The sequence below is a fragment of the Onychostoma macrolepis genome, chromosome 12 (genome assembly GCF_012432095.1).
Source record: "Onychostoma macrolepis isolate SWU-2019 chromosome 12, ASM1243209v1, whole genome shotgun sequence".
Taxonomy (NCBI): domain Eukaryota; kingdom Metazoa; phylum Chordata; class Actinopteri; order Cypriniformes; family Cyprinidae; genus Onychostoma; species Onychostoma macrolepis.
Window position 1 is genome coordinate 16,835,073 of NC_081166.1, and position 27,392 is coordinate 16,862,464.

The 27,392-nt window shown below is 35.6% G+C and overlaps 5 protein-coding genes and 1 non-coding gene across 9 annotated transcripts in view; all 6 read left to right on the forward strand.

Moving 5' to 3' along the window:
* Positions 1-667: 667 nt before the first annotated feature.
* dmc1 (DNA meiotic recombinase 1) lies at positions 668-4,669 on the forward strand. Its single transcript, XM_058794161.1, has 14 exons — positions 668-800; positions 1,083-1,140; positions 1,363-1,407; positions 1,490-1,636; positions 1,741-1,823; positions 2,087-2,139; positions 2,237-2,278; positions 2,374-2,446; positions 2,553-2,644; positions 2,755-2,828; positions 2,913-3,027; positions 3,625-3,685; positions 3,756-3,872; positions 4,355-4,669. Exons 2-14 carry the CDS (start codon positions 1,084-1,086, stop codon positions 4,422-4,424), a joined length of 1,029 nt encoding a protein of 342 aa, XP_058650144.1. The 5' UTR covers positions 668-800; position 1,083; the 3' UTR covers positions 4,425-4,669.
* Positions 4,670-4,770: 101 nt separating this feature from the next.
* On the forward strand, positions 4,771-17,143 carry gspt1 (G1 to S phase transition 1). Its single transcript, XM_058794159.1, has 14 exons — positions 4,771-5,212; positions 7,360-7,401; positions 11,800-12,036; positions 12,198-12,231; positions 12,337-12,414; positions 13,053-13,233; positions 13,544-13,698; positions 13,784-13,924; positions 14,019-14,112; positions 15,335-15,415; positions 15,515-15,688; positions 15,769-15,858; positions 15,968-16,136; positions 16,262-17,143. The coding sequence occupies exons 1-14, from the start codon at positions 5,047-5,049 to the stop codon at positions 16,312-16,314; spliced, it is 1,695 nt and encodes a 564-aa protein (XP_058650142.1). The 5' UTR covers positions 4,771-5,046; the 3' UTR covers positions 16,315-17,143.
* Positions 17,144-17,608: 465 nt separating this feature from the next.
* rsl1d1 (ribosomal L1 domain containing 1) lies at positions 17,609-20,523 on the forward strand. The gene is made up of 9 exons (XM_058792678.1): positions 17,609-17,746; positions 18,115-18,254; positions 18,356-18,494; positions 18,765-18,913; positions 19,139-19,240; positions 19,472-19,565; positions 19,716-19,841; positions 19,931-20,077; positions 20,218-20,523. Exons 1-9 carry the CDS (start codon positions 17,705-17,707, stop codon positions 20,359-20,361), a joined length of 1,083 nt encoding a protein of 360 aa, XP_058648661.1. The 5' UTR covers positions 17,609-17,704; the 3' UTR covers positions 20,362-20,523.
* On the forward strand, positions 18,538-18,668 carry LOC131551640 (small nucleolar RNA SNORA55). The gene has a single exon (XR_009273811.1). It is a non-coding gene; the product is annotated as a small nucleolar RNA SNORA55 (small nucleolar RNA).
* A 3,735-nt stretch (positions 20,524-24,258) lies between the features above and the next one.
* Positions 24,259-26,662, forward strand: LOC131551256 (tumor necrosis factor receptor superfamily member 17). Of its 2 annotated transcripts, none has more exons than XM_058794051.1 (3): positions 24,259-24,434; positions 25,085-25,153; positions 25,886-26,662. In XM_058794051.1, the coding sequence occupies exons 1-3, from the start codon at positions 24,281-24,283 to the stop codon at positions 26,071-26,073; spliced, it is 411 nt and encodes a 136-aa protein (XP_058650034.1). In that variant the 5' UTR covers positions 24,259-24,280; the 3' UTR covers positions 26,074-26,662. The 2 variants fall into 2 exon arrangements, with proteins under 2 accessions (XP_058650034.1, XP_058650033.1); XM_058794050.1 differs by having other exon boundaries at positions 25,013-25,153; positions 25,886-26,661.
* Positions 26,663-26,916: 254 nt separating this feature from the next.
* The window catches only part of snx29 (sorting nexin 29), a 152,465-nt gene continuing 151,989 nt past the window's right edge, over positions 26,917-27,392 (forward strand). For all 3 annotated transcript variants that reach the window (XM_058792899.1, XM_058792900.1, XM_058792901.1), the window contains exon 1: positions 26,917-27,294. In XM_058792899.1, the coding sequence (XP_058648882.1) occupies positions 27,288-27,294 (7 nt within the window). In that variant the 5' untranslated portion in view covers positions 26,917-27,287. The remainder of the gene's footprint in view (positions 27,295-27,392) is intronic.

The following is a 27,392-nucleotide window of genomic DNA, read 5'->3' on the forward strand; positions in this document are numbered from 1 at the left end:
TTGTCTTCTGTGCATACTTTATTTTGCATATTAAATATTTGCGCTTCACATGTTCATGCAAAATAAGTCATATTTCAGTTGGACACTACACTGATGATTTAATCAAAACATGTTTATCTAAAGCTATTCCTAATCCTAACATCAATAGCCAGCTAACAATGACTAAAATATACCCCCTCCCCCTCCCCAGACAGAACTATTTGCTTAAAAATAATTATTTTGCCTTTTCCCAGGTTTCATAGGTGGTAGTGACGTCACAAAACGAAATAACTTCAGTTTAAAAGTCCTAAATTAATCATTTCCACGCTCTGTTTATTCAGATTATCGTAGTTTAGGTTTTCATGTTTTGAGATCTGGGTTTTGGAGAATAAAATATCGACAGCATTAAGGTATTTGAACGCTTTAGAAATAAATGAAGGCATGGTAAAACTTTTTCAAAAAACTTTTTTAAAAGACAGATCTGAAAGTAAATCGTTTTAAATAAAATTGTGGAACGTATTCGAAGGGTCCGTAATCTGTCACCTGTGTTTATTAAAAAAAAAAAAATGTTTTTATTTAATTTAGTTTTAGATTTTAGTTAAAACGGAGAAAGGGATAAACAAAACCACCTGGATGTTTATTGAAATTTAAAAACCACAACTATAAAAAAAAAAACCTGAAACGTAATGTGCGTGACATTCAGAACAGCCATTTGACTATCAGAGCGCGGGTCAGATGCGCGCGCTGAAGTGTCACTCGGCGCGAAGTCACTGATTTGAGTCACTGATTTCTGTCAGCTTTCTTTGAGGGATAAACGTGAGGTAAAATTTCGTTTATATTTATTTATTTTTGTCAAAATAATTATTTTACACTCTTACGAGAAACATGAAACTAACTGTTAATGTAATTTAACAACTACAACAAAAATTAAGATCAATTCCTTTGAAACAGACAGCTAACATAGTTAACAAACAGCTGATTAAAATGTAAGCCGAATATAAATATTTATCTAGATACTTTCAGACTGTAATTAACGCTTATCTGGACCCTCAAACAATTTAATTTATTGTAAACTCTTTTTTTTTTTTTTAACAAATCCGTAGAATGAAAGCTTTAGAGGACCAGGCTTTGGAGGATGAGTCGGGGTACCAAGAAGATGAGGTGATTCACATTCATTTCTATGAGCTAACGTTAACCAATACAATTTCAAACGTGTTAGTGAGGTCTTGTGTTTATACAGGATATTACCCGTTTCAAAATACATTTAAGGAACATATTAAACTTTTAAATTAGAATTTATTTCTTTTTTCTTTCTTTTATTTTTTTGCTTGTTAAAAGTTGTGTATAACATAATGAAAAAATGACCTATAAATTTCCCCATAGGAATCCTTTTTTCAAGATATTGAGCTCTTACAGAAACACGGAATTGTAAGTGATAATGTTACTTTTAAGTTTTTAAAGTTATGAAAATGCCAGAAGATGGCTCTGATTCATATCCCTCTCTCTTAAGAACATGGCTGACATTAAGAAACTGAAGTCTGTAGGCATTTGTACTGTGAAAGGCATCCAGATGACCACACGCCGCGCTCTCTGTAACGTAAAGGGACTGTCTGAGGCTAAAGTTGACAAAATAAAGGAAGCCGCTGGAAAATTGATGGTAATTTGATGGGGCTTCCTGGAATTTATATAACAAATTTATTTGATGAAGGAGACTGGATTTATGTATTGTATAGTCATTACATTTTGTCTTTTTGCATGCAGATATGTGGATTTCAGACAGCTTCTGAATACAGTATAAAAAGGAAGCAAGTGTTCCACATCACAACAGGCAGTTTGGAGTTTGAGTAAGAAATAACCTGTTTAATAGCCCTAAAATACAAAGCCCCACAGATGAACAAAACTAGATATTGTGGCCATGATTTAACTAAAATGAGGGAATTAATAAAACATGACCCCAAATTAAGTTGTGGGAACAAACTCTTAATTTGTGGCAACAAAATCCATATTTCCTGTCTCAAATATTGGGCTCTGTACTTAATAAGGGTTTAACATTTTGTCTGATAGAAGTCACATGAAAGCAGAAATACTTTATTCATATTTTGTTTAGCAAACTCCTGGGAGGAGGTGTGGAGAGTATGGCCATTACTGAGGCTTTTGGTGGTAGGGTGCTTTTATGATTACGAACCAAAATTATATGTTATGCATTTTCTGTCCAAAATGACATGTTTTTATAAATCGTTTCCCATGCCTCCTTCAGAATTCAGAACGGGAAAGACTCAACTCTCTCATACACTGTGTGGTAAGAGCAAAAATGGATCTTGTGGAAATGTTAAATGTGGAATTCAAGTCTAATTTTAAGATCATTAATGTCACTCCATTTCTCTTTTTCTTAAGTAACTGCTCAGCTTCCTGGTGAATATGGTTACACAGGAGGAAAGGTCATCTTCATCGATTCTGAAAACACCTTGTATCATTTCTGCATTTGCTTGCTTTGTGCCACATTCATTTTACTAAACCTATTCAATACGGAGAAGCCATATTGAACTTTTTCTCCTTAATAATTGGAACACCAGTCGGCCTGAGAGGCTAAAGGACATAGCTGACAGATTCAGTGTGGATCATGAAGCTGTACTGGATAATGTGCTATATGCACGTGCATATACGAGTAAGAACTTTTTAACTTAGTTTTGAAATGTTGTTTAACAGGCCAGCCAATGAGGTCACAAAGAGTGGTGTTTTTATTTTTTTTTATCAGCCTGTCTTTTTCATTAATAGGTGAGCATCAGATGGAACTGTTAGACTTTGTTGCAGCCAAGTTCCACGAGGAAGGAGGTGTCTTCAAGCTTCTGGTAAGACAGAAGAAAGACACATTCTGAGGTTTAAGGAAGTGATTTTAATTAATTTCGTGGCCATCAACAATTAATTTTCCACAGATAATAGACTCAATCATGGCTCTGTTCCGGGTGGACTTCTCTGGAAGAGGTGAGCTGGCTGAGAGACAGCAGAAGCTTGCACAGATGCTCTCCAGACTGCAGAAGATCTCTGAAGGTCTGTAAAATCATCATCTTTGAGCCTATATGTGACCCTGGACCACAAAACCAGTCTTAAGTCGCTGGGGTATATTTGTAGCAATAGCCAAAAATACATTGTATGGGTCAAAATTATCGATTTTTCTTTTATGCCAAAAATCATTAGTATATTAAGTAAAGATCATGTTCCATGAAGATATTTTGTAAATTTCCTACCGTAAATATATCAAAACTTCATTTTTGATTAGTAATATGCATTGCTAAGAATTCATTTGGACAAATTTAAAGGCGATTTTCTCAATATTTAGATTTTTTTGCACCCTCAGATTCCAGATTTTCAAATAGTTGTATCTCGGCCAAATATTGTCCGTTCCTAACAAACCATACATCAATGGAAAGCTTATTTATTCAATTCGAAAAATTGACACTTAAGACTGGTTTTGTGGTCCAGGGTCACATATATTAATGAGAATAAAGATTGCTCATGTAATAAACCTGTCAATAAAATGATGGTAGTCAGTCTTATCTTTAGTTAAGTAAGCTTATGATCTAGACGTGTGAACTTTATTTTCTGAGCTTCACTTAATTAGTAATATCTGTCATTTTTTGGATATAGAGTACAACGTTGCAGTGTTTGTTACCAACCAGATGACTGCAGACCCAGGAGCTGGAATGACGTAAGTAGGAACACAAAACAAACCAGAAAGAGAACTTTGGGGAATTTTAAACTGATTATTATGATCTTAGATTTCAAGCGGATCCAAAAAAGCCCATTGGTGGACATATACTGGCACATGCCTCCACCACACGCATCAGCCTGAGGAAAGGACGTGCTGAATTGAGAATTGCCAAAATATTTGATAGGTAATTTCAAGAATTTCTCAGTAACACTTTACAATAAGGTCCCATTACTTAATATTAAGTAATGCATTAACTAACAATGAGCATTGCAATTGTTACAGTATTTATTCATCTATTAATGTTAAAAAATACAACTGTTCATTGTTAGTTCATGGTCTATTAAATAAAATGATCAAATACAACTTTTGATTTTAATATTCAATTAGTACGTGTTGAAGCTTAAAGATAAATAAATGCTTTTAAAGTATTTTTGTTATTACATTGTTACTAATGTAGTTAACTAATGCTAACAAATGGAACCTTATTGTCAAGTGTTACCATTTTCTTTTTATTTCTCAACTAAGATAAAGAGAAAACATACAACGCACAATTTATGCATACATTAACATTATTAGGTAAATATATTTGCATATTTAGACAGTCATTTTATTTGATTGTCTTTTGATTGAAATGCTTGCATCAACAAAACCTTTGCTTTTCTACAGCCCAGACATGCCGGAAAATGAGGCTACTTTTGCCATCACAGCTGGAGGAATATCAGATGCCAAAGACTAAGAAAACATGTTACATAGCATGTTATGAGTTCCCCAATCCTTCAGCGTCTCCAGTTTGTTAATGATGGAATCTGTTCAAATTGAACCAGTTGTACCTATTTATTTACATGTTTATCTGTTATCTATCTGTTTATTCATTGTATTTATACTTTATACACTACACATCTGTTTATATATTGTGTAATTTGAATGGTACAGTATTATTTATTTATACAAAGCTATTTTAATTCAATTAAAATGAAATAAAAAGGCTGAATAAAAACTACTGCAGATTAGTCACATATTTAATGTTAATATTTGCCTTTTTGAACGCTTTAGAATAATCGCCTTAATTTGAAAAGCTGTTGCTGTGGCTATTATCACACATAGTCGCTGCTTTCACAGTCCACGTTTCTGCACTGCGCGCATGCAAGATCCAGGATCAGCTAACTAGCTACACGTCCATGGTGTCGCATGAAGACTAGGCGCCCCATGCACCATTTCAGCACATTTACGAGTTCCCCAATCCCTCGATTTACCTGGAATAGATACTGAAAAAACGGTAGATTTGGTTTTGGTCAAATCCGCCTCGTGGGTTATAGCGCAAGACGCTAGAAAAGTCAGCTATTCGAGTTAAAGCCACTATGGACTCGAGAGACACAGCCCCTGATTCGTGGGAACAGGAGGACGATGTTGAGGCCACGGCTGATACCGAGCTTCAGTCCGCCTTCACCGGGCTCAACGTGAACGCTCCGGAATTCGTACCGTCCTTTCTTACCCGAGGTCCACCGGAGAACGCCACGTCTGATGGTAAACTGTCAACGTTAATAAACCGACTGACAGCATTGATAAGGTCTGCCCATAAAAGGGCTTTTAGCTGGAAATGTTTATAGCAGGCTAGCCGGAAAGATGGTAGTGGTTAGTTGAGCGCTGTTTATCATAGCCGAGTGAAATATTTTTATTGTACCTAGGCGGTTGTACGTTACCACTTCATAAAATGTTGATTTAGTGCACTTCAATACACATTGCTGATCTGTCATGAACTAATACCCGGCTAGCCTTGCGTGGCCGGTTTAGCCGCCGACTTCACACCAGGATATTTCCTGTTTCTTCCCCTTCATTGATTCTTCTAGTAGTTAATATATGACACTAATGGTTTCCTTAATAAAAAGCTTTACACATAAATAAATAAATAAGCGACCTTTTTGATACCACTAAAATTATGTATATTTACATGAAACGAAGACCCTAGTTCGCTGTTTTAGTTTACACAGGAGCGGGTCGCCCCTCATGGGTGTTGCGTTGTTGATATCACATGACCAACTGACGTACAATTGTTAATATTACTATAATAACAGGCAGATGACTTGCTGTCAACATTTATCACCTGTCTGTTTCAGGTTATGTAATTTATTCTGTAAATTACAAGTGGTAAAGTTCACACCAACTTTGAGAAAATCGTAAATACAGTCAACATTTCCTGTTAGTTTTCACCTGTACATTGAAATTATGTCAGTTACACCAAAGAGTATAGAAGAGGCGAAACTCTGTAGAATGTTCTGTTGCAACGACGCGCTTCCGCCATTTTGGGGTGAAAGCGACTCGGCAATCCACTAGATTCTAGCTGTCGCTATGGCAAATATCAGCTGATTTGTTTAAAAAGCCGTGCATTAAAGCTGAAATACAGCCTGAACGATGACAACAATAACGTACAATCACTAGACTAGTGATCATCAAATCCTTTTAAACAGTTTATTTTACAGACTTTATTTTAAAGTCTTCCTCTAGAAACCATGTCAGTTTCGGCTGAAAATATTTCAAGTTCAAGTGTTAGCATTATAAACACTGAATTAATACCAACATATGAAATTAATTAAATTAATGACAGAAAAATGTGTAATGTTGGACAATAAATATATAACAGGAATATAACAGCTTGTCAGTAAACTGTTAAAGGAAGACTGTAAAAAAAGTTTTTATGTAAAAAAAAAAAAAAACACATGTACAGCCATTTTCTCCAAAATTGTTTAATTATTTAATTATGACAGACACAGCAATGCATCATATTTGTAGTGTGTTCCAGGGGATTAAAACGTACAATATATATTTCAGACCTAGTGGAGTAATAGTAAATAATAATATATTAAGTAATTGTAAATGTGTAAAGTTACATAAACTCATTCTAACTTAGTGTCATCCATATAAATCATTATTATGTTTTCTATGGCTAGGACCTGCAGTTCCTAAAAGGATTTAAGTTTACTACTAGACTAAAAACAGTTAAAGTCAGCAGGTGCATAAGACAGCGCTACGTCCCACTTCAAAACACACAATATTTTTACACTTTTGTGAATATTCACCTGTCAGGGTCTTTGAAATAAACGATGAAAGGCAAGATTTTTACTGTCACACTAACAGTTTTTGCAGAGGATTGCCCAACACTGCGTTCTTTTATTCCACTCTGATTTGTCTTTCGTTGTTATTTTGGTCTGTTTGGAATTTTGTTGGAATTTTCACTCCAAAATGGCGGCCGCGCTGCCGAAGCGCCACCTAGTGGCTGTTACCCAAAACGCATCAGAGTTTCGCCTCTCGGTCTTCTATACTCTTTGGTTACACTTTATTTTAAGGTGTCCTTGTTGCAGTGTAATTATACATTTAAGTGCTGAGTAATATTAATTAACTACATGTACTTACTATATGGTTAGGGTTAGGATGAGGGTTTGGCTTAGAGTTGACTTGCATGTAATTATGCATAATTTCTTGTTATTATAATAGCAAGCACATGTAACGTGTAACAAAAACACCTTAAAATAAAGTGTTACCATTATGTCTATTCCACTTCTGTCACAATAGTGATTTAAATGACTTAATTGTCTTAACCTAATTAATATTAAAAACAGATTTATAATTATAATTTAACATTATCTAATCATTACCCCATCTGTCTCTGTCCACAGGCACTGATGCAGTGGCCAGCATGGAGATCTCAGAACCAGTGGGTATGTTCATGTTTTTTGGATTGCTTTTCTGCTTGGGGTTTGTGTTCTGATATAGTGTTGCACTTCCACTAATGCTGCTTCATCAGCCATACGGAGGGCAACTTGGGCTTGTTACATCAGCACACATGTGCTCATATTACAGGCCTTATTTATCTCTGTACTTACACCTCCAGCCGTAGCTACTGACCCAGAGAAGCAGATGACAATGTTTCCATGAATGGAGCAGTGCTTACTCATTTAGCCCTGATTCCAGCTGTACACTTTATGTAAAGCATACATGTTCATACAGCTGCACAGTTTTATGAATCAGTTGTTACCTTGCTTGTTCTCTGAAGCTGTTAAAAGCAGGCAGGACTGCATTGTGTGTGTTCACTGACCTGTTTAATAGAACTGTCAACACAATGAATGCGTCTCTTAATTGTATGTTGTTGTAGCTTGCTGAACATAAGGGTCTATTGTGTTTTTGTAAATTGTTATGCAGTACAATATTTGTAATGGCATATAAATCAGTTAATTGAAATTCCTTCCCTGTCCTACGCTTAAGTCTTCAAATCTCTTTAGTTTGCAGTGGTTCCTAACCTTTTTGACTCCAAGACACCCCTTTATTTCCCTTTTATCTAAGCTGATATGTATTTCTGGTACTTTAGTTGTAATGAAAATAAAAAAAATATTTCATTTTTTTTCATAAGTTGTACATCTTTATTTTACACCTATATATTTATTGTACATAAGAACAATTTTGATTGAAGTTTGTTGAGGCCCCCTAGTGGACCCCAGGCCACTGGTTGAGAACCACTGGCTTAGAAATGAAAATTCTGCCATTTTTTACTCACCTTCATGCTGTTTCACACCCATATGACTCACCTTCTTCTTTGGAACCCAGAAGGAGACACCCTGTGCTGGTCGCTCTTTAACATGCAGCTGCTATGAAAGGGACTGAAGCTTTCACGCTTCAAAAAAAGGATGCAAAAGCACCACACATATATCTTACAATAAGTAGTCCATGCAAATTAAACAGTTGAATATTTGTTGCATTTAAATGGGAAAACATTGATATTTGATTTCTTTCTTTTTTTGGCACTCTTAAAGGGATACACCACCCAAAAATTGTCATCATTCACTCACCCTGATTCCAAACTTGTATTTATTGTTTCTTCTTTGTAACACATTTTGAAGAATGTAACAAAAACAATATCCATTGTATGAACAAAAACACAGAGGCATTTTTCAAAATCTTCCTTAATGTTTTAGAGAAGAAAGAAAGTCATATAGTTTTGGAATGACATGAGGGTGAGTAAATGATGACAAAATGTTTTATTTCTGTCCTGCATATAAATACTCTTCAAATATTTCTTCTTTTGTGTTCTGTGAAAAGTCATATGGGTTGTAAACAAGTCACCATGACAAATGATGACAGATTTTTCATTTGGGTTGGGAGGGTTAATTTTAAAATGTACAGTGCCCTCCAAAAGTATTGGAACAGTAATGACAAAATTGCTCTGTTGACTGTGGAGTCAAGACATTTGCAAATATGATTAAAAGATGAATATGAGACAAAACTACAGAATGTCACATTTTATTATTAGACGTTTCAACACATACATGTTTTACCAAATAAAAAGAACAGCACTTTTAGAGTTCATCCCCCTCATTGATGTGAGCATAAGTATTGGGACAGTTTAACATAAGGCAGATATAAAAGATTAAAAGCTATTATTTAGTTGCAGATACCTTGCGCACAATCACAGCAGTGAGTCTGTGACCCATAGACATCACCAGACTCTTGGTCTCATCCTTTGAAATGCTTTTCCCAGCCTTTAATGCAGCCAATTCCAATTGTTGCTTGTTTTGGGGAGTTTCTGCCTGTACTCTCCTCTCCAGCTGATGAAATTCATGTTCAATCAGATTTAAATGTGGAGATTGACTTGGGCAATCTAAGACTTTCCATTTCTTTGCCCTTATAAACTCCTTGACTGAACTGGCAGGTGTTTTGGGTCATTGTCCTGATGCAATATGAAGCATACCACCAATGAATCTGGTGGCATTTTCTTGAATATTGGTAGGCAAGATGGTTTTGTACCCTTTCAAATTCATTCTGCTACTGTCATCATACATCAAGTCATCAGTAAAGTTGAGAGGGCCTGTTCCAGAGGCAGCCATGCATGCCCATGCCATGACACCACCTCCACCATGCTTTACAGATGAGGCTGTATGCTTGGGATCATTGCAGTTCCCTTTTTTTCTCCACATTTTTGCTTTCCCAACACTTAGATAAAGGTTCATCTTTGTCTCATCGGTCCATAAACACAGTTCCAAAACTCTTCTGGTTCACTCTAATCTTGCCTTTCTATTTTTGGAGCTGGTCAGAGGTTTGTATCTTGCTGTGTAGCATCTGTAATTCTGTGTCAAAGTCTCCTGAGGACAGTAGATTGTCAGAGCATCACCCCAGCTTTCTGGAAGTTGTTGGTGATTTTACAGACACGTCTTTTAGGATTCATTTTCACAGCTTTTATGATTTGTCTGTCATCAACTACTGTTGTTTTCTCAGCCGATCAGGTCATTGTTGGTTGCTGGTGTCGCTGGTGGTTTCCAAACTCTTGATTTCTCCATGCCCTTTGTTTTTTCTATAGCTATAATTGACTTCCTCTTTTCTTTTAGCATCCAAATTGCTTGCTTTTCTCTCAAAGTCAGCTCCCTCATCTTCATCCTAGTTTGTGTGTGTCATCATCGAATGCAAGATTCAGAATGCAGAAGTAATGGATATAACTGATACGACACATTCCCTGCTTTTAATATCTGAAGAATTAATGCAACAGGACACAGCTGATCACTCAGAAAGACCTGTGAGGCAACTGTTCCAATACTTATGCTCACATCAGAAAAGTGCTGAACTTCTTAGCTGGAAAAACATCTATGTGTTGAATCACCCAATAATAAAATGTGACATTCTGTAGTTTTGTCTCATATTCATCTTTTAATCATATTTGTAAATGTCTTGACTCCACAGCCAACAGAGCAATTTTGTCTTTACTGTTCCAATACTTTTGGAGGGCACTGTATTCCGTTACAGTTACAAATTACTTCATCAAAAAAGTATTCAGTAACGTAATGTAAATAAAGTAAAAAAAAAGCAATATCTAAGTACTTTCATTTAACTGACTTTAAAATTAAAACTAATAAAAACTATACTAAAACTATGTGAAATTATTGTTTCACAATCTAGATATTACAGCCCGTATATATATTTATATAAAAGATCTAGTGGCTATACAGTTTAGTTTTACAGTTTTATTTTTTTTATTATTATTATTTTACATGTAGCCTACAGGTAAAAATAAAAATAGTTTATACACAACATTAACAATTTTCACCATATACATATTAGTCTATTTTAGAATAAGCCTACATGTCGAAATGTATGTGAAATGCTATGATCTTTCTTTATTTCATTGACCGGGGTGTGGGGACTCTCGTGTTAATTTCTACATTTTCCAGCTCATTTTCCGCTAGAAAACTTACACACAACTATATGCACACCATTGGATTTTAAATCAGTCTTCGTGCATAGCTTACGATGTACAACTATGTTATTTCCTTTATCTTTCTTTGAAGACAAAATAACTGAAATTTTTCCAGACATGAAAAGTTTTTCTCAGCAGGAAGCTTCGTAATTAACTGTAGCAGCATCTCATCCAGCATTTGAGGAGAATAATTGTAGACGGGTGTTATTTGCGCACGCACCAGCAGGTGGCTCACGTGAGTCTGAGTGTCAACAGAACTAGGAACAATGAAGCAGCGCTAAATATAGGGTTAATATGTCAAAAAACTCATTTATTTAATTTCAAATGAAACAAATGTAATCCTGATAGTATTCCCACTTTTTATCAAATGTAACTGTAATCTGAATACTTTGTTTTTTGATGTAACTGTAACGGATTACTACTTGGATTACGGATTATGGTTACTAGATTTTTGTATCCTGATTATGGAACGCTGTTACATGTATTCCGTTACTCCCCAAGCCTGATAACACCTTACTAGCCCTTATAGTCTCTTTTGTTTGCTTTTCTTCAGAAGGTCCTTTGCTGTTTTTAGAACGAAAAACATTTACATTTTTTTTCTTAACATTTTCAGAGATGTAGCTAAATGACATTGCTTTACCAAACAGCGGAGCTGACACAAATGACAATTATGTCATTTTTGATGTCAAAAACTGTTGTCTGATGTTCTGATGTCAAAAACTGAAATGACAATTATGATTAAAGGGCCATGTTAGATAATGAATCATTTCAAAGACCATTTTTGTTGGCTCTTTTTCTGTTTTTGTTTCTTCCTCTGTGTTTTAGTAAGCCTTAACCTTGAATCCTGTGTCCACTAAACACAAACATGTCTCCACAGCTGCAGTGGAGAATGGAGAGACAGATGCCAGCGCAGTGGAAACATGGGAGCAGAAAGGTGAGCCAGATGAGGAGGAACCAGGAGGTGGATCCCCGGCAGACACAGGATTTTGTGGGGATGAGGCACAGGATGAAATGATGGAGGAGGATGAGGAGATGCCAACACCCAAGCTGCCTCCTCCTCCACCGGATGCCCCTAAGAAAGAACATGTGAATGTTGTGTTCATTGGACATGTGGGTATGTTAACATGTTTATGGTATCATTTAGTGTTAAAATATACAAATATATGCAAATATTCTATTTCTTTTGTAACAACGCCTGCTTGTCTAGTTATTATATATATGTTATCCAGAATTTTTGATTTGATTTATTGCCTGATTTATTTTTCTTTTGTACAGATGCAGGCAAGTCTACAATTGGTGGACAGATTATGTAAGTGAATGATTATTCTTTATAACAAAGTCTTGACTGACATAACTTTCTGTTGCATTATGATATATGAAATAGCAAATGCATATTTAATTGTTTTCCATTAAGGTATCTAACTGGTATGGTGGACAAACGAACGCTGGAGAAATATGAACGGGAGGCAAAAGAGAAGAACAGAGAGACTTGGTAAACAGACCAAGTTCATGTCTTTTCATAATATACACTACTGACTGTATTTATTTGATCAAAAATACAATAAACAGTAATGTTGTGAAATCTTATTCAGTTTTAAAGTAACTATTTTCAGTTTTAATTCAGTTTGAAATATAATTTATTCCTGTGATGGCAAAGTTGAATTTTCAGCAGCCATTACTCCAGTCTTCAGTGTCACATGATCCTCCATAAATCATTCTAATATGTTGATTTAGTGCTCAAGAACCATTTCTGATTATTGTTAATATTGAAACAATTTCTTCTGTCTAAGGCTTTTTTCCCCAGGAAGTTCAAAAGAAAAGCATTTACTTGAAATCTAGATCTTTACCGTTACTTTTGATACATTTAATGCATCCTTGCTAATTAAAAGTATTAATTAGTTTTTACAAAAATCTTACTGACCCCATATTTTTGAACAGTATTGTACATCATGTAACAAACATGAAGTCTGGTTAAAAAGCTTTGTCTAAGATAAGAAAACCTTATGGCATAGTCAGTCTTAGATGTCTATGTGAGCTTATCAAATATTCATGTCTTTTTGAGTGAAATGTTTGCTCTCATGATGCAGTCTGGGTTGAAATGACATCTCATACATCTGCTTGTCCCTGCAGGTATCTTTCCTGGGCTCTAGACACAAACCAAGAGGAAAGAGACAAGGGGAAAACAGTAGAAGTTGGAAGAGCCTACTTTGAAACTGAGAAAAAGCACTTTACTATTCTTGACGCCCCAGGCCATAAAAGCTTTGTACCCAACATGATTGGAGGGGCATCCCAAGCTGACTTGGCAGTGCTGGTGAGTTCCTCTTGAAACGCTTCTTTTATTTGCCTCACAGCAGGACCAATTGTTGCTTATAGCTCTGTAGCTAAGCTGCGAAAGTCTTTGCCAAAGTAAATGCAGTTAATTTGAACTTCCTATTTATGAAAGAATCCTTAATAAAAATGTATCACAAAATGTTTCTACAAAAATATTACTTTAATATTACTTTTTAACAACCTTAAACTTTTGAAGAGTAGTATAGATAGATAGATAAACAAACAAACAATTTAGTCTAGATTTATTGAGGAACACATTATCAAGAAAACATCATTTTCCATTTCTTCAGGTCATCTCTGCCAGAAAGGGTGAGTTTGAGACCGGTTTTGAAAAGGGAGGTCAGACAAGGGAGCACGCCATGCTGGCTAAAACAGCTGGAGTCAAGCATCTGATAGTCCTCATCAACAAAATGGACGATCCCACTGTGAACTGGAGTTTGGATAGGTGAATGAAATAGAGGTTGACTTCTCAACATTTTTGTTCTTGTATCTTGTCCATCTTTTACGAATTACTTCACATTTTCCCACAGATATGAGGAATGTAAAGAGAAGTTAGTGCCATTTCTGAAGAAGGTGGGCTTTAATCCAAAGAAAGACATTCACTTCATGCCCTGCTCTGGACTGACTGGAGCCAACCTGAAAGAATCTTCTGAGCTTTGCCCTTGGTACACGTAAGTATAGCATGTCATTTTCAGGCTACTGTGAATATATGAAGGTGAAATCAAATCAGAGTGACAACTGGCAATTAACTCTGAACTTTTATAGGGGATTACCGTTCATTCCACATCTGGACAGCCTGCCAAACTTCACCAGATCAAGTGATGGCCCCATCCGATTGCCTATTGTGGATAAATACAAGGTAAATAAAATATGGTTGATAGCTTGATATTTGATGTCAGGTTTAATGACTTTGCAATGCTGAAAGATACTAGAGTAGTTATATGCAATACCACTAAGTACATTTGCATAAGCAACATGCTCCTCAAAACCGCATCTGTTTCACTGAAATATTGTCATATCAGGAGTGTCTTACTGCTCCAAATACTGCTATTGTCTCAGTTTCTGCTGATGATTTCCAATTATTCTAATACCACAGCATGAGGGAGTGTTTTGGCAGGAAAATTTCTAGTATAATAGGAGGAAATTGTTTTCTCAGCGGTTCTCTTCCCATTGAGACTAAATGTGTGAGGTATTATGAAACCAATAAGCTAAACTAGGTCCTGTGTTCAGCACATGTAATGAGATTAAGTTCATTAAGTTAATTAAAGCCTTGCTTAGTTGCCTTGCTAGAGCTGAGGGTTACCATCAGATTTAAGTGTCAGTAATTGGATAGAAAGATCTTCAAATACGCTTTTGGCACCCAAATAGATTTAGTTTTTTTCTTATCTTTGATAAAAAAGTACCAATGTTAAAATATACCAGTGTTAAAATGAATATGCACCGACATTAAAATTCTGACTGATAAACCAACGCACTCTTGTGGCAGTTTGTAACTGTTTGACAGTTCAAACTAAGTCATCATGGTTGGGTAATCTTCTATAATGGTGAAACATATCATTTCTTCCCCAATCGTTAAAGAACTTTCTGTGATTTAATACCAAGGTAAGAAGGTTAGAGTTATAAAAGTACATTACATTTTTATAAATGAAAATGTAAAAGAAAACGTAGCTTTTTTGTATAATGCCTTGTTGGTGGTTAGATTTAGGGATGAACCTTCATGCCTACTTGTTCCTAAAAATTGTAAGCTTTTTTTACAAAGTAAATCGTACTAATTCATACAAATTCAAACTGTAAAATAGTTACATTCTCTCATGAGATATTTGTTTCCATGTTATAGCTGGTATTACAATTCTATACTAGTTTTCTAAATGAAAAAATGTCCTACAAGCGAATGCATTTATAGTAAAAAATTGACATTTGCTAAAGATTATTGGTGTTTTTTATGAATAACTTTAAGTGAGCATTAAATGATGGCAAAGGTGGCAAAAATTCTATATTTAATATTGTCCAAAACTGATCCAAAAAAATATCAGCAAATATCAGCAAGAGTCCATAATGCTCCTTTATAACCTTTTGTGTAGGACATGGGCACCGTGGTGCTTGGAAAACTGGAGTCTGGAAGTATTGCGAAAGCACAACAACTTATTATGATGCCAAATAGGGTAAGACTGTACAAAACAATAGAATTTCTTGTTCTCGCAACCATTATGAATCTTAGCCATTATCTCAAAATGTCAAAAAAATTTGTTCTGGTTTTCCAGCACACGGTGGAAGTGTTGAGCCTTCTCTCTGATGAAGTGGAGACGGATTACGCTGGACCTGGTGAAAACCTGAAGCTCCGGCTCAAAGGCATTGAGGAGGAAGAGATTCTCCCAGGCTTTATCCTATGCAACGCTGAGAACCTCTGCCACTCAGGACGCACTTTTGATGCCCAGGTAAGGATTTCAACACTGACAAGGAGAATATTTTGTTTAGTTATTTTATTTTGACATTTTTTGTTTGTTCTTGTTCACAGATTGTCATTATTGAACACAAATCCATAATATGCCCAGGTTACAATGCAGTACTACACATCCATACCTGCATAGAAGAAGTGCAGATAACAGTAAGTCATTTTGAGTGCATTCAGATGTTAAAAGGTGTAAAAAAAACAAACAAACAGAGCTCTATGGTTTGGTAGCCTAAAATATGTTCCTAAAAACCTCCACAATTAGGCATTAATCTGTCTGGTGGACAAGAAGACAGGAGAAAAGAGCAAGACTCGTCCACGCTTCGTCAAACAAGACCAAGTATGCATCGCCCGTCTTAGGGCCGCAGGAACTATCTGCTTAGAGACTTTTAAAGACTTCCCTCAAATGGGACGTTTCACCTTGAGAGATGAGGGTAAGGTATTAAGAAAATCTAACGTGACAGATCAAACATCACATTTTCAGCCGTTTTCACCCCAATGATGGATGTAATGTTCTATCTAAATACTAAAATTAAAGATGTTTTATGTTATCTTTTAGGAAAGACAATTGCAATTGGCAAGGTGCTGAAGTTGGTACCTGAGAAGGACTAAATGCAGATAGAAGGACTTCCCTGGTGCACTCTGGGATTGAGGAGGATGCAGTGATGTGTGCCTGCCAGATGTCCTCCAAACTGCTCCATCTTCCCATTGTGGATCAGTCTAAGAAAATTACTTTGGAAAAAGGACATTATCAAAGTGACAGTATCAATTTTAGGAAGAACATTAATATAGAAAGTCAAGCTCAGTGTGACAGCTTTCTCATATTGAGAGCTCAGCTATGCCACTCATGTAGCCCAATTTTTAAAGCCAGTTTCTCTCCACTGGTACATATTCAATCTTAAAATGGATGCAATTTTCTTTTAAGGTATTGGCTTTTTAAGTTTATGTTAAAATATGAGACAGGGAGTCTTGGTGTCATCTGTTTGAAAGGTTCATGCCATTACTGTGTGCCCCATTCAAACATAACACACAGATCACTTCCCCCCATAAGAATGCAGGGTCTCTGATTGCATATCACTTTATAACAGCATCATCTGGGCAGTTAGAGACTGCTGACTGTTTCATTATGGCATGAAGGGGGTCCATACAGGGTCTAAGCTTGCCAGTACCCTTGCTCTTTACCTGGCAAGTCCTGCAAGGGTCGTGATTGTCAAGATCAGGTCGTACAAGAGGCCTTGGTCCTTCAAATAAAATGACACTTATGTAGAGATGTAATCATGCACAAGATAAACAGATGGATTTGTTTACTGTGATGTCATTACATAACAAATGCACCCATGTGGTTAAAAAAAAAACTTGTCACATCAGCTGGTGTAAATTCTGTACTCTCCTGTTGGGGATGTAAACATCAAACTTCCAAAAAATAAAACGCTAAAATGTCTTCAAATGAAAATGGAAAATATTTGTGTTCAATGTCCTGGAACTTACATTGCAGTTTAGTAATTCTAGCTGGAATGCCAAATGGGCACGATTAAAGCAGAGAATACTGCAACACTGTTTTATTAACTATGGTATTTAATTTCATTTATTAAGTTGCCTACACTCACTTTTAGACCATCTAATTTTGATATATTTGTATATTTATAAACGTCCGCAAGAAATGAAAACGTTGGTAATAATAAATAAATAATACAATTTATATTTATGATATCATTATAATAAATCTGTTACGAATATTACAAAAATATAATAAAGGTATAACACATATATATATATATATATATATATATATATATTTTTTTTTTTTTTTTAAGTAGGTCTGGATTCAAAAATAGAAGCAAGTTACATATTTAAACGCTATGCTGTGCTGCAGGAAGATGAAATAATGTTGCCTAACTCATGAAGCATTCCGTTCGCCAATATATTTTCAAAATAAAAGTCCTTGTGACGTTTACTTCGGAAATACGCATGCGCCGTTCTGCTTTCTCTACACACGTGCAGCATGGAGTCCCCACGAGAAGAATTGGATGTCGATCGGTCTCAGGTAAACTAGGAATATTTGATAGTTTCCCCCCTACGTATTTGTTAAATTGTCGTAATTTTGTTATATGCTTGTATATTTACTTTTTGGTGGGAACCTTGTGAAAATCTAGTAACAAACTAACGTTAGGCTGAAAGTTGGCTAACGGCTGTAGCCAAGGAAGCACCCAAATCTCGAAGTAGTTTAACGTTAGCTATAAAACATAAATGTTATCTTTGCTTTTATTATTTATTAAATGTATGTTCCTGATGCAGTTGCACTAGTTTAACAATAAATTTTGGTTACTGTCTTTGTAAAATGTTCTATGGCTGTTAGAGCTACTACAGTTTGAAATACATTAATTTAGTTAATAACATGTAACATTATTTCAGGTAAAGAAAGCTGTACAGGCATTACGGGCATATCTAAAGAGCAGCTCCTCATCGCAAAAGCTCTTCGAGAATGATGGTCAGGCCATCTCTCTACTGTTAACTCTATGGAGAATTCCTAGAAAGGAGCAAACCATTCGCATGTGAGTATTTCAATGGGAAATTAATCTAGAATCATTGATATAGAGAAACGTAAGTTAATTAAATATGATATTGTTCTTACCAAGTGTGTTTTGCCCTACAGTTCTTTACCCCATGGGCTGAGGACCGAATCAGGAGACGTGTGTCTCTTCACCAGAGATGAACCCAGAATGACCTCAGAACAGACAGTGAGATTCTACAAGAAGTTACTCGCAGAGAGAGGGGTCAAAAATGCCATAGAGGTATTTCATCTGTCTAATTGTTATAGGTTTACTAGATTTATATGCACTTCAGCAAACCCTTTCCTTCTATCTGTAGTGCTGGTCATGGGTTAAAAAGTGCTAGAGTAATTCAGAGTGTATCCAGACGAGTCTCCTCCTCTATTGGAGCTTGTCTCTACAAACTTTGAAACATCAAGTCATGACTTCCCAAGCAGGTCCATTTTATGTGACAATATGCATTATGAAATATGGCGTCATCTTAAATGTTTACAACAATTTTTGTGTTGTTAGGTGATTCCCTTCAACATGTTGAAAACTGAGTATAAGCCCTTTGAAGCCAAAAGGAGACTGCTGGGCAACTTTGATTTGTTTCTGTCAGACGCACGCATCCGACGCAGGTTACCCTCCCACATTGGCAAGCATTTCTATGAAAGGAAGAAGTAAGTTTGTTTCTAACTGTAAATACACAAAAAAACAAAACAAATTTTTTTTTTATGCCTGTGAAATTTTGACGTGACCACATCTTTAGTCTTGCAGAAAATGTGTTCTAAGACTAATCGCTGAAAGCGTATAATAGATTATTTGTGCAGATTTTCAGGATCTATCAGGGTTGTCAGTCATTGTGCATGACATTGATTAAAGTTCTTTCTCTCTCTCTCTCTCAGGGCTCCTCTGTCGGTGGATCTAGGGAGTAAACATCTAGCCAGAGACATGGAGCGCCTCATTCAGGGCACCAGCCTCACTGTCTCAAACAAAGGCTCTTGTTGGTATGAACATTATTTTTTTTGTGGTACACTACAGTAGGTAGAAGCACTACAGCAAACCATTTCCTGCTCCGTCATAGCATGAAGTGGGTTAAAACCGTGCAATAGTAACTCGTAGTGTATCCAGACGGGTATCCTCATCTGTTGGAACTTGTCCCTACAAACTATGATACATGACTTTTTTTCTTTTTTGTTTTAAATGCTTTGACCTGATTGTGTGGTTTATCATTACAGCATGGTACGTGTAGCACATTCAAGCATGACAGCAGATGAGATGGTTGAGAATGTGGTGACAGCGGTTTCCACCATCTCAGCAAAGTTAGAAACGGTGAGTAAGAGTTTTGTGTACATAAGCTTTTTCTTTTTGCAGCATCATTTGTATTCTTTGCCTATTCTTGTTTTTCTTTTTTTAACAGGGTGATGTTTGTTTCTGTTCCCCAAGTTTTGACCTACAATCTGTATTATATTTCACTCTCAGACAGGAAAAAACATGAAAATTATCCATTTGAAGAGTCAGACCTCAGTTGCGCTGCCCATCTACACCTCTGACCTGAGTCATCTCACAGTGGTGGAGGAGGCCAGGAAGAAAGCCCGTTCAACAAAGGTGGAGTTGCTTAACAAATGCAAAACAGATTTGTGGCCAAAAATAGGTCATAAAATGAGAAGTCATTGTTTTTACCCTTTAATTTGTAGGGAGCACAAAAGAGGAAGAGAGAAAATAAGAATACAGAAGTGTCAGAGCTGAAGACTAAAGAAACCGAGGAAGAGAAAGATATTGAAGAAGAGGAAATGCCACAGCTGGTGCCAATCGAGATGCCAACCAAAAAGCCAAAACAGGAGGTCAGTGTCTGTCTGTCTAACAAGAGACCGTTAATAAAACTGATATTTACACTGCATTGATGTGTTAATGTCATAATGATGTTGTATGTGTGATGATTTAAAAAAAATAAATAAATAAAGAAATCTTTTTGTTTTTACAGACCATATCTAAAAAAGGACTGAAAAAAGTACCGAAGCCCGCTGCTGGCAAAGGATTAAAGAAAGCTGTAAAAGACACAAAACTGACCAAGAAAACACCAAAGGTCACAGCACGTGATCTGAAGAAAAAAGCTAAAAACAAATAAAATAAAATTGTAAATGCAATTAATGTGCCGCTTTCTCATCCTGCTAACAGTTTGTATGGATATATATGGAGCAGAAATTTGTATTACACGTTGTTTATGAGGTTCATATGAGCGTTTGTTCTGATCCATGTGAACAGCCAATTAAAAGAATTCTAAATCTGACTAGTCTGAGAATTTTATGCAACCAAGCATAAAATGGTGATTTTTGGTGAATTGATTTAAATGAAGCCAGACTCGTCAGCTTTGATGATAGAATTTTCTGTTTACAGCTGGTTTGTGTGATAGATGTGTTTAGGGACCAAACACTGAAGGTGCTCTAGCCCCTATTGTAGTTGTGGATTTTCTTTTTCTTCTTCCTCAATGGGATGGGTTACTCTCACATAGCCAGATCTTCAGACTAATGGCAGAAAGCAATGGTCCCTGGGCATGATGTGTGAAGCTGAGATTACTTTCCTTATGGTGATCACATTCCATGAATCATGGAATGATAACTTGCATGAAGTCTCTGCCCATTACATTATCACTGGACTGAATGTTCTTTTAAAAAAAAAAAAAAAGTTAAGATGATGCAAATTAGATGTTGACCAAAATTTGGATCAGAGGCTGTATCTCAGAAATACTTTGATCTATTGAAATTAAACTTGGTACCCATTGTCAACAGGGTTCATACCAAATTTGGGAAGAGCATGTCCTACAGGTCATAAGATCTGAAAAATGGCTTTTTTTGCTTATAAGTTTTGAACAGTTTTGTCAGAAAATCATGATTTCTAGGTGTCTATGGACTCCTTGTTTCATGCTGAATCTGTGGATACTTGTTTTGTTTTGTTTTTTTTAAATCTTCTGAACCATATCTATCATTCTTGTACATTCTGTTTCTCCTCTTTGTCTTCTTCCGGCTCTGCATTGCGCGTTACTGTACCTTTGGTGCTTGCAGCTATATTATATTACATGTATTTGATGAGCTGGACGATGTGTTGGACCAGCTGCTCTTCTGTTTGTGCTGTTGTTCCTGGTATATGTTACATGGGTTTGGTTTGAGTTATTCCATTTGGATTTATCTTGTTGTTTTAAAGATCCTTTGAAGGATTCCTATTTTGGTCTCCTATTTAGACTTATCTTTTGAGACGAGCTTGATCATTCTCTCTTTCTGACAATATTAAGCTTCCTGGATATACATCCTAGGCTGATCCCAACGAAAGTGTTCTCAGAGACGAAACAGAAGGCAAGTAAAAAAACTAATTTCTAATGCTACCAATTAGCCTCAAGAACATTGCTTAGAGAATAATATTGTTAATGACAGTTAACCAAAAAATGAAAATCACAGTTTTGGAACAACATGAGGATGAATACATGACAGAATTTTCAATTTTGGGTGAACTATCCCATTCAGAAAGCTATTTAGATTTTTGCAGACCAGCTCAAAGTGAGTTGACATGTATTTTTCATTTCGTTTAGATTCATCAGGATGCATACTATAGATCAGTGTGATTTAAGTGAAGACGTGACTCGGCACACTGTTTCAACTCCAGTTTGGGACCCCGTACCCAGAAACCCTAGTTATTGGACTTACTACCACAAACCCATCTTCATCTTGATCGCTGGTGGGCTAGCATTAGCTGCTGGTTTTGTGATAATCCTCAATTCCAGTGGGTTATTTACTAGTAATTCTACAGACACAATGCCAGTGGATGATGAAATGGGCCCATTGTGTCTTGCAGTTGGGCTGATGTTTGCTGTGCTCGGTGTGGTCTGGACATTGATCATAAAAGAAAATGTAAAACACAAAAGGCAGATGATCTAGAAGTAGATAAAACAGTAGCCAACAATGTCACGTGGAAAACCTTTATGTAAATATTACTAGTGTTAGCATTTTTATTTTTACTTGTTGATGTATGATTGTTGTCATTTTGACTCATGTGTAGTGTGTTTTGAAAGTTATTTATCTTCACAATTGTGATCCTGATAAAGTTTTCTGATAAAAGCATTACTTTACTGCTCAACATCAAAGTTTATTCACAGTAGTGTACTTTGAACATCATCTGTACAGGTGTACGTCATGTTTCTCGCAAATGTGTACTTTTAGCACCGTAGTCTTCTGGACGGACAAGCTGCAGTCTAGTGATACAATTCAATAAAAAAGGACACCAATAAATGATTGTGGATATGGAGAAAAAGCATCCAGGAGTTGGTCGCTGTAAATGTGCGTTTTGGTTTGCTGTTTTTCACGACATTTTTGGACTTTTTATCCTCCTGGTTGGTGTGTTTTGGGACATCTTTTTCCATGACTTTTTAATTTACGCTGGAGCTGTGATCATTTTCCTGAGTCTCATCTGGTGGGTGTTTTGGTACACTGGTAATATTGAAGTGCCTCCTGAAGAGCTGGAGGACGACATTGCTCAATACAAACGCACTAAAGGAATTTCAGGCGTTATGCGTAAAGTCTCCAGCAGTCTCTCCAACGGACTGAGGAATTCCTTCAGGAGAAGTGGAAGAATCAACATTCAGGCTGAAGGCTCTCAGGCAAACCGCACGGCCAGAGCAGATCAACCTGTTACTATTGCCATGAGCTCCTATCTGAATACACAACCACCTGGGACGACCACCCATCTGAACCGAGATCCTTTAGTGATATAACATACAGGTAAAACTGTTTTAAATGAATACATAGTTTGATAATCCATTGAAACCAGTCATCTTCCATGTCATTATCTATAAGCATGATGTTTTTTATTTTAATGATCATGCAACCTGTGGGCTTGTTAATCATTTATAGCATTCTGGTCTTTAGGTGGGCCGCTATTGGCCAGGAGAGAGAATCAAATAAGACTTATCTTTTTTACCACATACAGCAAACTTTGCTCGACATTCAAATGTCAGGCTCTGATTTGCATCTTTATTCCCACAGTGCTCTGCGGGGAGACCCTCCTCTTCACATCTGCATCTATGCTGCCTAGAAATGACTTGCCTTTAAAAGTGCTTTAGAGATATTTAGGATCATCAGTGTTTTCGGCTACATTTATATGTAATTGTTCACATATACATATTTTTTAAATATTGTTTAATCCACTTTTAATCTATGTTTGTATTATTTAATATAATATGCTAGTCAAACATTCTTGATTTGTATTATTTTCACGTTGTGTTTTTGTGCTATTTTTACTAATATGTTGTCCCACTATATCTAATAAGCAGTGCTTGCTTTTATGTGTTTATAGCAGTATCAGGAATATATTATTTGTGTTATGTATACAGACTTTTGCAATTAAAATAATTTAAGAACATATTTATTAGTCCATTTTATTTTATTTGAAAGGTCACTATTGAAAGTTGAAATTACTGACACACTGTAAAAAACGATGATAGAATTAACTGTAAAAGACTTTGGTTAACAGGAGTACAAATTGTAATATAATGTTAGTTTACAAGACATCTTATAATTTACAGTGAAAAACAGTAACTGATATTTCATGTTTTCCCCATGGTGACACTTAACATTTGATGGTATTTCGTTTAGGTTTTTGTTATCATTTATGTATATTTATGTATACTACAAAACAGATTTTAGTAGCACGTGGACTTTACAGTTTTAAACTAAAATTTATGGGTTGTTTTCTAAATATGGACAGCTAAATTCTGGAAGCTGCCAGTTTTTGTCTGTAAAAACTATATATATATATATATATATTTTTTTTTTTTTTTTACAATGTAGTTACATAGATAGTTAAACAAAAATGGATTTTTGTTTTGGTCATTTTGTCATGAGAAAATGTGATTAAAATTTAAACTGATAACAATGTGAAAGACAAAAGTGTACATGGCTCAGGGACATCCCCTTCTTAAGACATATTTACATACTGGGGCATAATAAAAAGTTGGCTGCTGCGTAAGTGTTCAGTGACTCCTAGCACCTCAGTGGAAGATGCTTCTCTTTATATTGCTGCTTTACATTATTATTTATGCTGAGGGAAAATGTGCAAAGAATTATTATTACGATGGACTTCTTGAGGAGTGTCAACATTGCTCCATTAGATGCAACTCCCCACCAATTATTTGCAAAACATTTTGTACCTCAAGTAAGTATTGTTTTTATATCTGATTTAAAACGTTTTTCATTTCATTTTCATTTTCAAAACTCAGACTAAGATAGTTGTACAAGCACATTGAATTTACTCATTTTATGTATAAATGTAATAGTTACAGTTATGGTAAGTCAACATACTCCTTGCAGAATTAGTAAGTTGTTTAGAATTTTTGAAAAATATATTTTTTTACTGCCCTGAAGAAGCTACTTAACAATTCAACATTCAATATATAATAGAATCTTTGTCTATATATTCTCCAAGACAAATACCTTGATTTACGCAAATTATTTTGTTGTATATTAAAAACCATGAGGATATAAACTAATTTGTCTTCTGAAATATATGTGTAATATAAATGCATAGAAATAGCTGTTCATGAGTTTCTTTAGGGCAGTACAACAAAATACCAAATGCAATTATTATTTAAATGCTATTATTCAAATAAAATTATTTAAACTCTTGATAATTCTGCAAAAGGTATGATCACTTATGAGTCGAACTGTATCATGAAGTACACAATGTCTTATGATTTCAGTCTCTTATTCAGTGCCTCATTGTGTCCTTTTCAGTCCCAGAAAATGAAGTTGAAAAGAATCAAAATATCCGTTTAATTTTGATCGTGTTTTTTGTGTTCCTGGGAGCTTTCACAGTACTGACCATTATTCTGCGAGTTATACGCAGAAAAACCTGTAAGCCCATCATGAACAAAGGTATAATGTTGCAAGGCTTTTGATATATTAAGAAAAATGTAGACAGTTTTGTCCAAATTATAATACATTCCTTCAAATGTTAGCACTTTAATAGGCTATAAGTGTCATAATCATAGGGCATACATTTATTTTTAGTTTACTTTACTTGATGTGTATGGCATTATTGCAACAAATGTGACTCTGGATGTCAAAACCAGTCTTAAGTGTCAATTTTTTTTACGAAATTGAGATTTATACATCATCTGAAAGCTGAATAAATAAGCTTTCCATTGATGTATGGTTTGTTTAGGATAATTGGCTGAGATACAACTATTTGAAAATCTGGAATCTGAGGGTGCAAAAAAAATCTAAATATTGAGAAAATCGCCTTTAAAGTTATCCAAATGAAGTTCTTAGCAATGCATGTTACTAATCAAAAATTAAGTTTTGATACATTTACGTTAAGAAATTTACAAAATATCTTCGTGGAACATGATCTTTACTTAATATCCTAATGATTTTTGGCATAAAAGAAATATCGATAATTTTGACCCATACAATGTATTTTTGGCTATTGCTACAAATATACCCCAGTGATATAAGACTGGTTTTGTGGTCCAGGGTCACAAATACATTATTTCATTTAGTATGATTTGTATGTCTAAATATGCTTAAGTTTGCAGTCATTGTTTTTATAGTGACATTAATTGTGTGGGAAACAAATTCTCATAAAGTCAATGAAATGTCACACAGTGAAAGGCCAAGAACAAAAGACTGACAGCGAGAGAGGCTCGAATGTCACAGAGCAATCTGAAGATACTGACGGATTGAACCAGCATCACTACAACTCCAACCTGCCTCTTCCCTCCACTGAGGAAGGCACTACATTGCTGGTTACTACAAAGACAGTGCAAGCTTACCACTGTACACCTGTCATGTAGAGAGGAGATCACTGGAACTTCTATAACAGCAGCAGACTCAGAAAACACTGCACATCACCTGGTGAATGATGATAGCGAACATCGTCTCACCATTACTCTGTCCAGACTGGACAAAACTGTCACGACTACTGGATGCACTAATAATGGACACAGGACTTGAACTCAGGATGATATCTGACTGTCAGAAGTGAACATCTCACTGGAAGAATGGAATGCGATATTAGAGTTGATCAAATATTAGAACAATTTTCACCATACTTTGTTCAAAAGGTCACACACATTTATGCTGTATCTTTGCTAAATTAAAATGTTACTTCAATTATGAAGTCTTACTATTTATAAATAGAAGAAATAAATGCATGTAATAAATGTAATAAAAGGATAGTTCACCCATTTTTAATCTGCCATCATTTACCCTTTTACATTTAATTTTTTTTCCAAACAATGTATATTTTATCCCAAAGCATAGTGAGATAATCTCTGTTTTATCTCCCCAGAACGATATGTTAGGCACAATGATAGTATCAGTCACCATTTACTATCACTGTATGAAAAAAGAAAAAGAAAAAAAGAAAAATGAACGTTAAGGTAACGGAAGTTGTTCAGTTCTGCCTAAGATTTCCTTTTGTGTTTCACCTTAGAAATAAAGTCATACAGGTTTGGAACGACACGAGAGTGAGTAAACGATGACGGAGTTTTCATGTTTGTGTGAACTGTCTCTTTAAATCAGACTTTCAGAATCCATTGACGTAAATTCGACTTCAGAATATTTTGTAATAATGTTTTAAATTATTTATCAGGCTATATAGGTATGACCCACGTGACAATGTTGCTGTCACGTGACTCCAGGGCAATGTCATGTGACTGACACGAGCGCCGTACAGTGGCATTAGCGAGTTCTCGTTAGCAGAACGATACAGTTTAACTCGGTAGAAACAGTTCACTCTTGCTAAACAGTAAACCCTTACGATACTTCATAAACAGAATATTCATAGTTGTGATGCATTAAACGGCTTTAAAAAACTGCTAGTGTTGTCTAAGCTAGGCCTAGGCTGTACTGTAACGTCTAACTGCTCTGCAAATGAAACTATGGAGAACGACCCAAAATGTAAACAGTGTTGTTAAACGTCTTTTGGCATTAATCTGATACTTTTGGGGACCTACACAACCGGGATTCATGTCGCTTGCTAAACCGTTTGATCTGGAATTTCAGAATGAACGGTGAGTTGTAAACCTAAGGTGATGGATTCATGCTGTTAAGTTGTTTATTTGTATATAATACGTTGTATATCGTCATGTAATGTTAAATATTGTTTGTC

Coding starts and splice junctions, on each gene's coding strand:
- dmc1 (XM_058794161.1), top strand. CDS start 1,084: ATGAAAGCTTTAGAGGACCAGGCTTTGGAGGATGAGTCGGGGTACCAA. Junction 1,637..1,740: donor AAGCCGCTGGAAAATTGATG/GTAATTTGATGG, acceptor TTTTGCATGCAG/ATATGTGGATTTCAGACAGC. Junction 3,873..4,354: donor ATTGCCAAAATATTTGATAG/GTAATTTCAAGA, acceptor GCTTTTCTACAG/CCCAGACATGCCGGAAAATG.
- gspt1 (XM_058794159.1), top strand. CDS start 5,047: ATGGACTCGAGAGACACAGCCCCTGATTCGTGGGAACAGGAGGACGAT. Junction 12,415..13,052: donor GAGAAGAACAGAGAGACTTG/GTAAACAGACCA, acceptor TTGTCCCTGCAG/GTATCTTTCCTGGGCTCTAG. Junction 13,234..13,543: donor AAGCTGACTTGGCAGTGCTG/GTGAGTTCCTCT, acceptor CCATTTCTTCAG/GTCATCTCTGCCAGAAAGGG.
- rsl1d1 (XM_058792678.1), top strand. CDS start 17,705: ATGGAGTCCCCACGAGAAGAATTGGATGTCGATCGGTCTCAG. Junction 18,255..18,355: donor AAGGAGCAAACCATTCGCAT/GTGAGTATTTCA, acceptor TTTGCCCTACAG/TTCTTTACCCCATGGGCTGA. Junction 19,241..19,471: donor TCAAACAAAGGCTCTTGTTG/GTATGAACATTA, acceptor TTATCATTACAG/CATGGTACGTGTAGCACATT.
- LOC131551256 (XM_058794050.1), top strand. CDS start 24,281: ATGCTTCTCTTTATATTGCTGCTTTACATTATTATTTATGCTGAGGGA. Junction 24,435..25,012: donor CAAAACATTTTGTACCTCAA/GTAAGTATTGTT, acceptor TGTCCTTTTCAG/TCCCAGAAAATGAAGTTGAA. Junction 25,154..25,885: donor TAAGCCCATCATGAACAAAG/GTATAATGTTGC, acceptor AATGTCACACAG/TGAAAGGCCAAGAACAAAAG.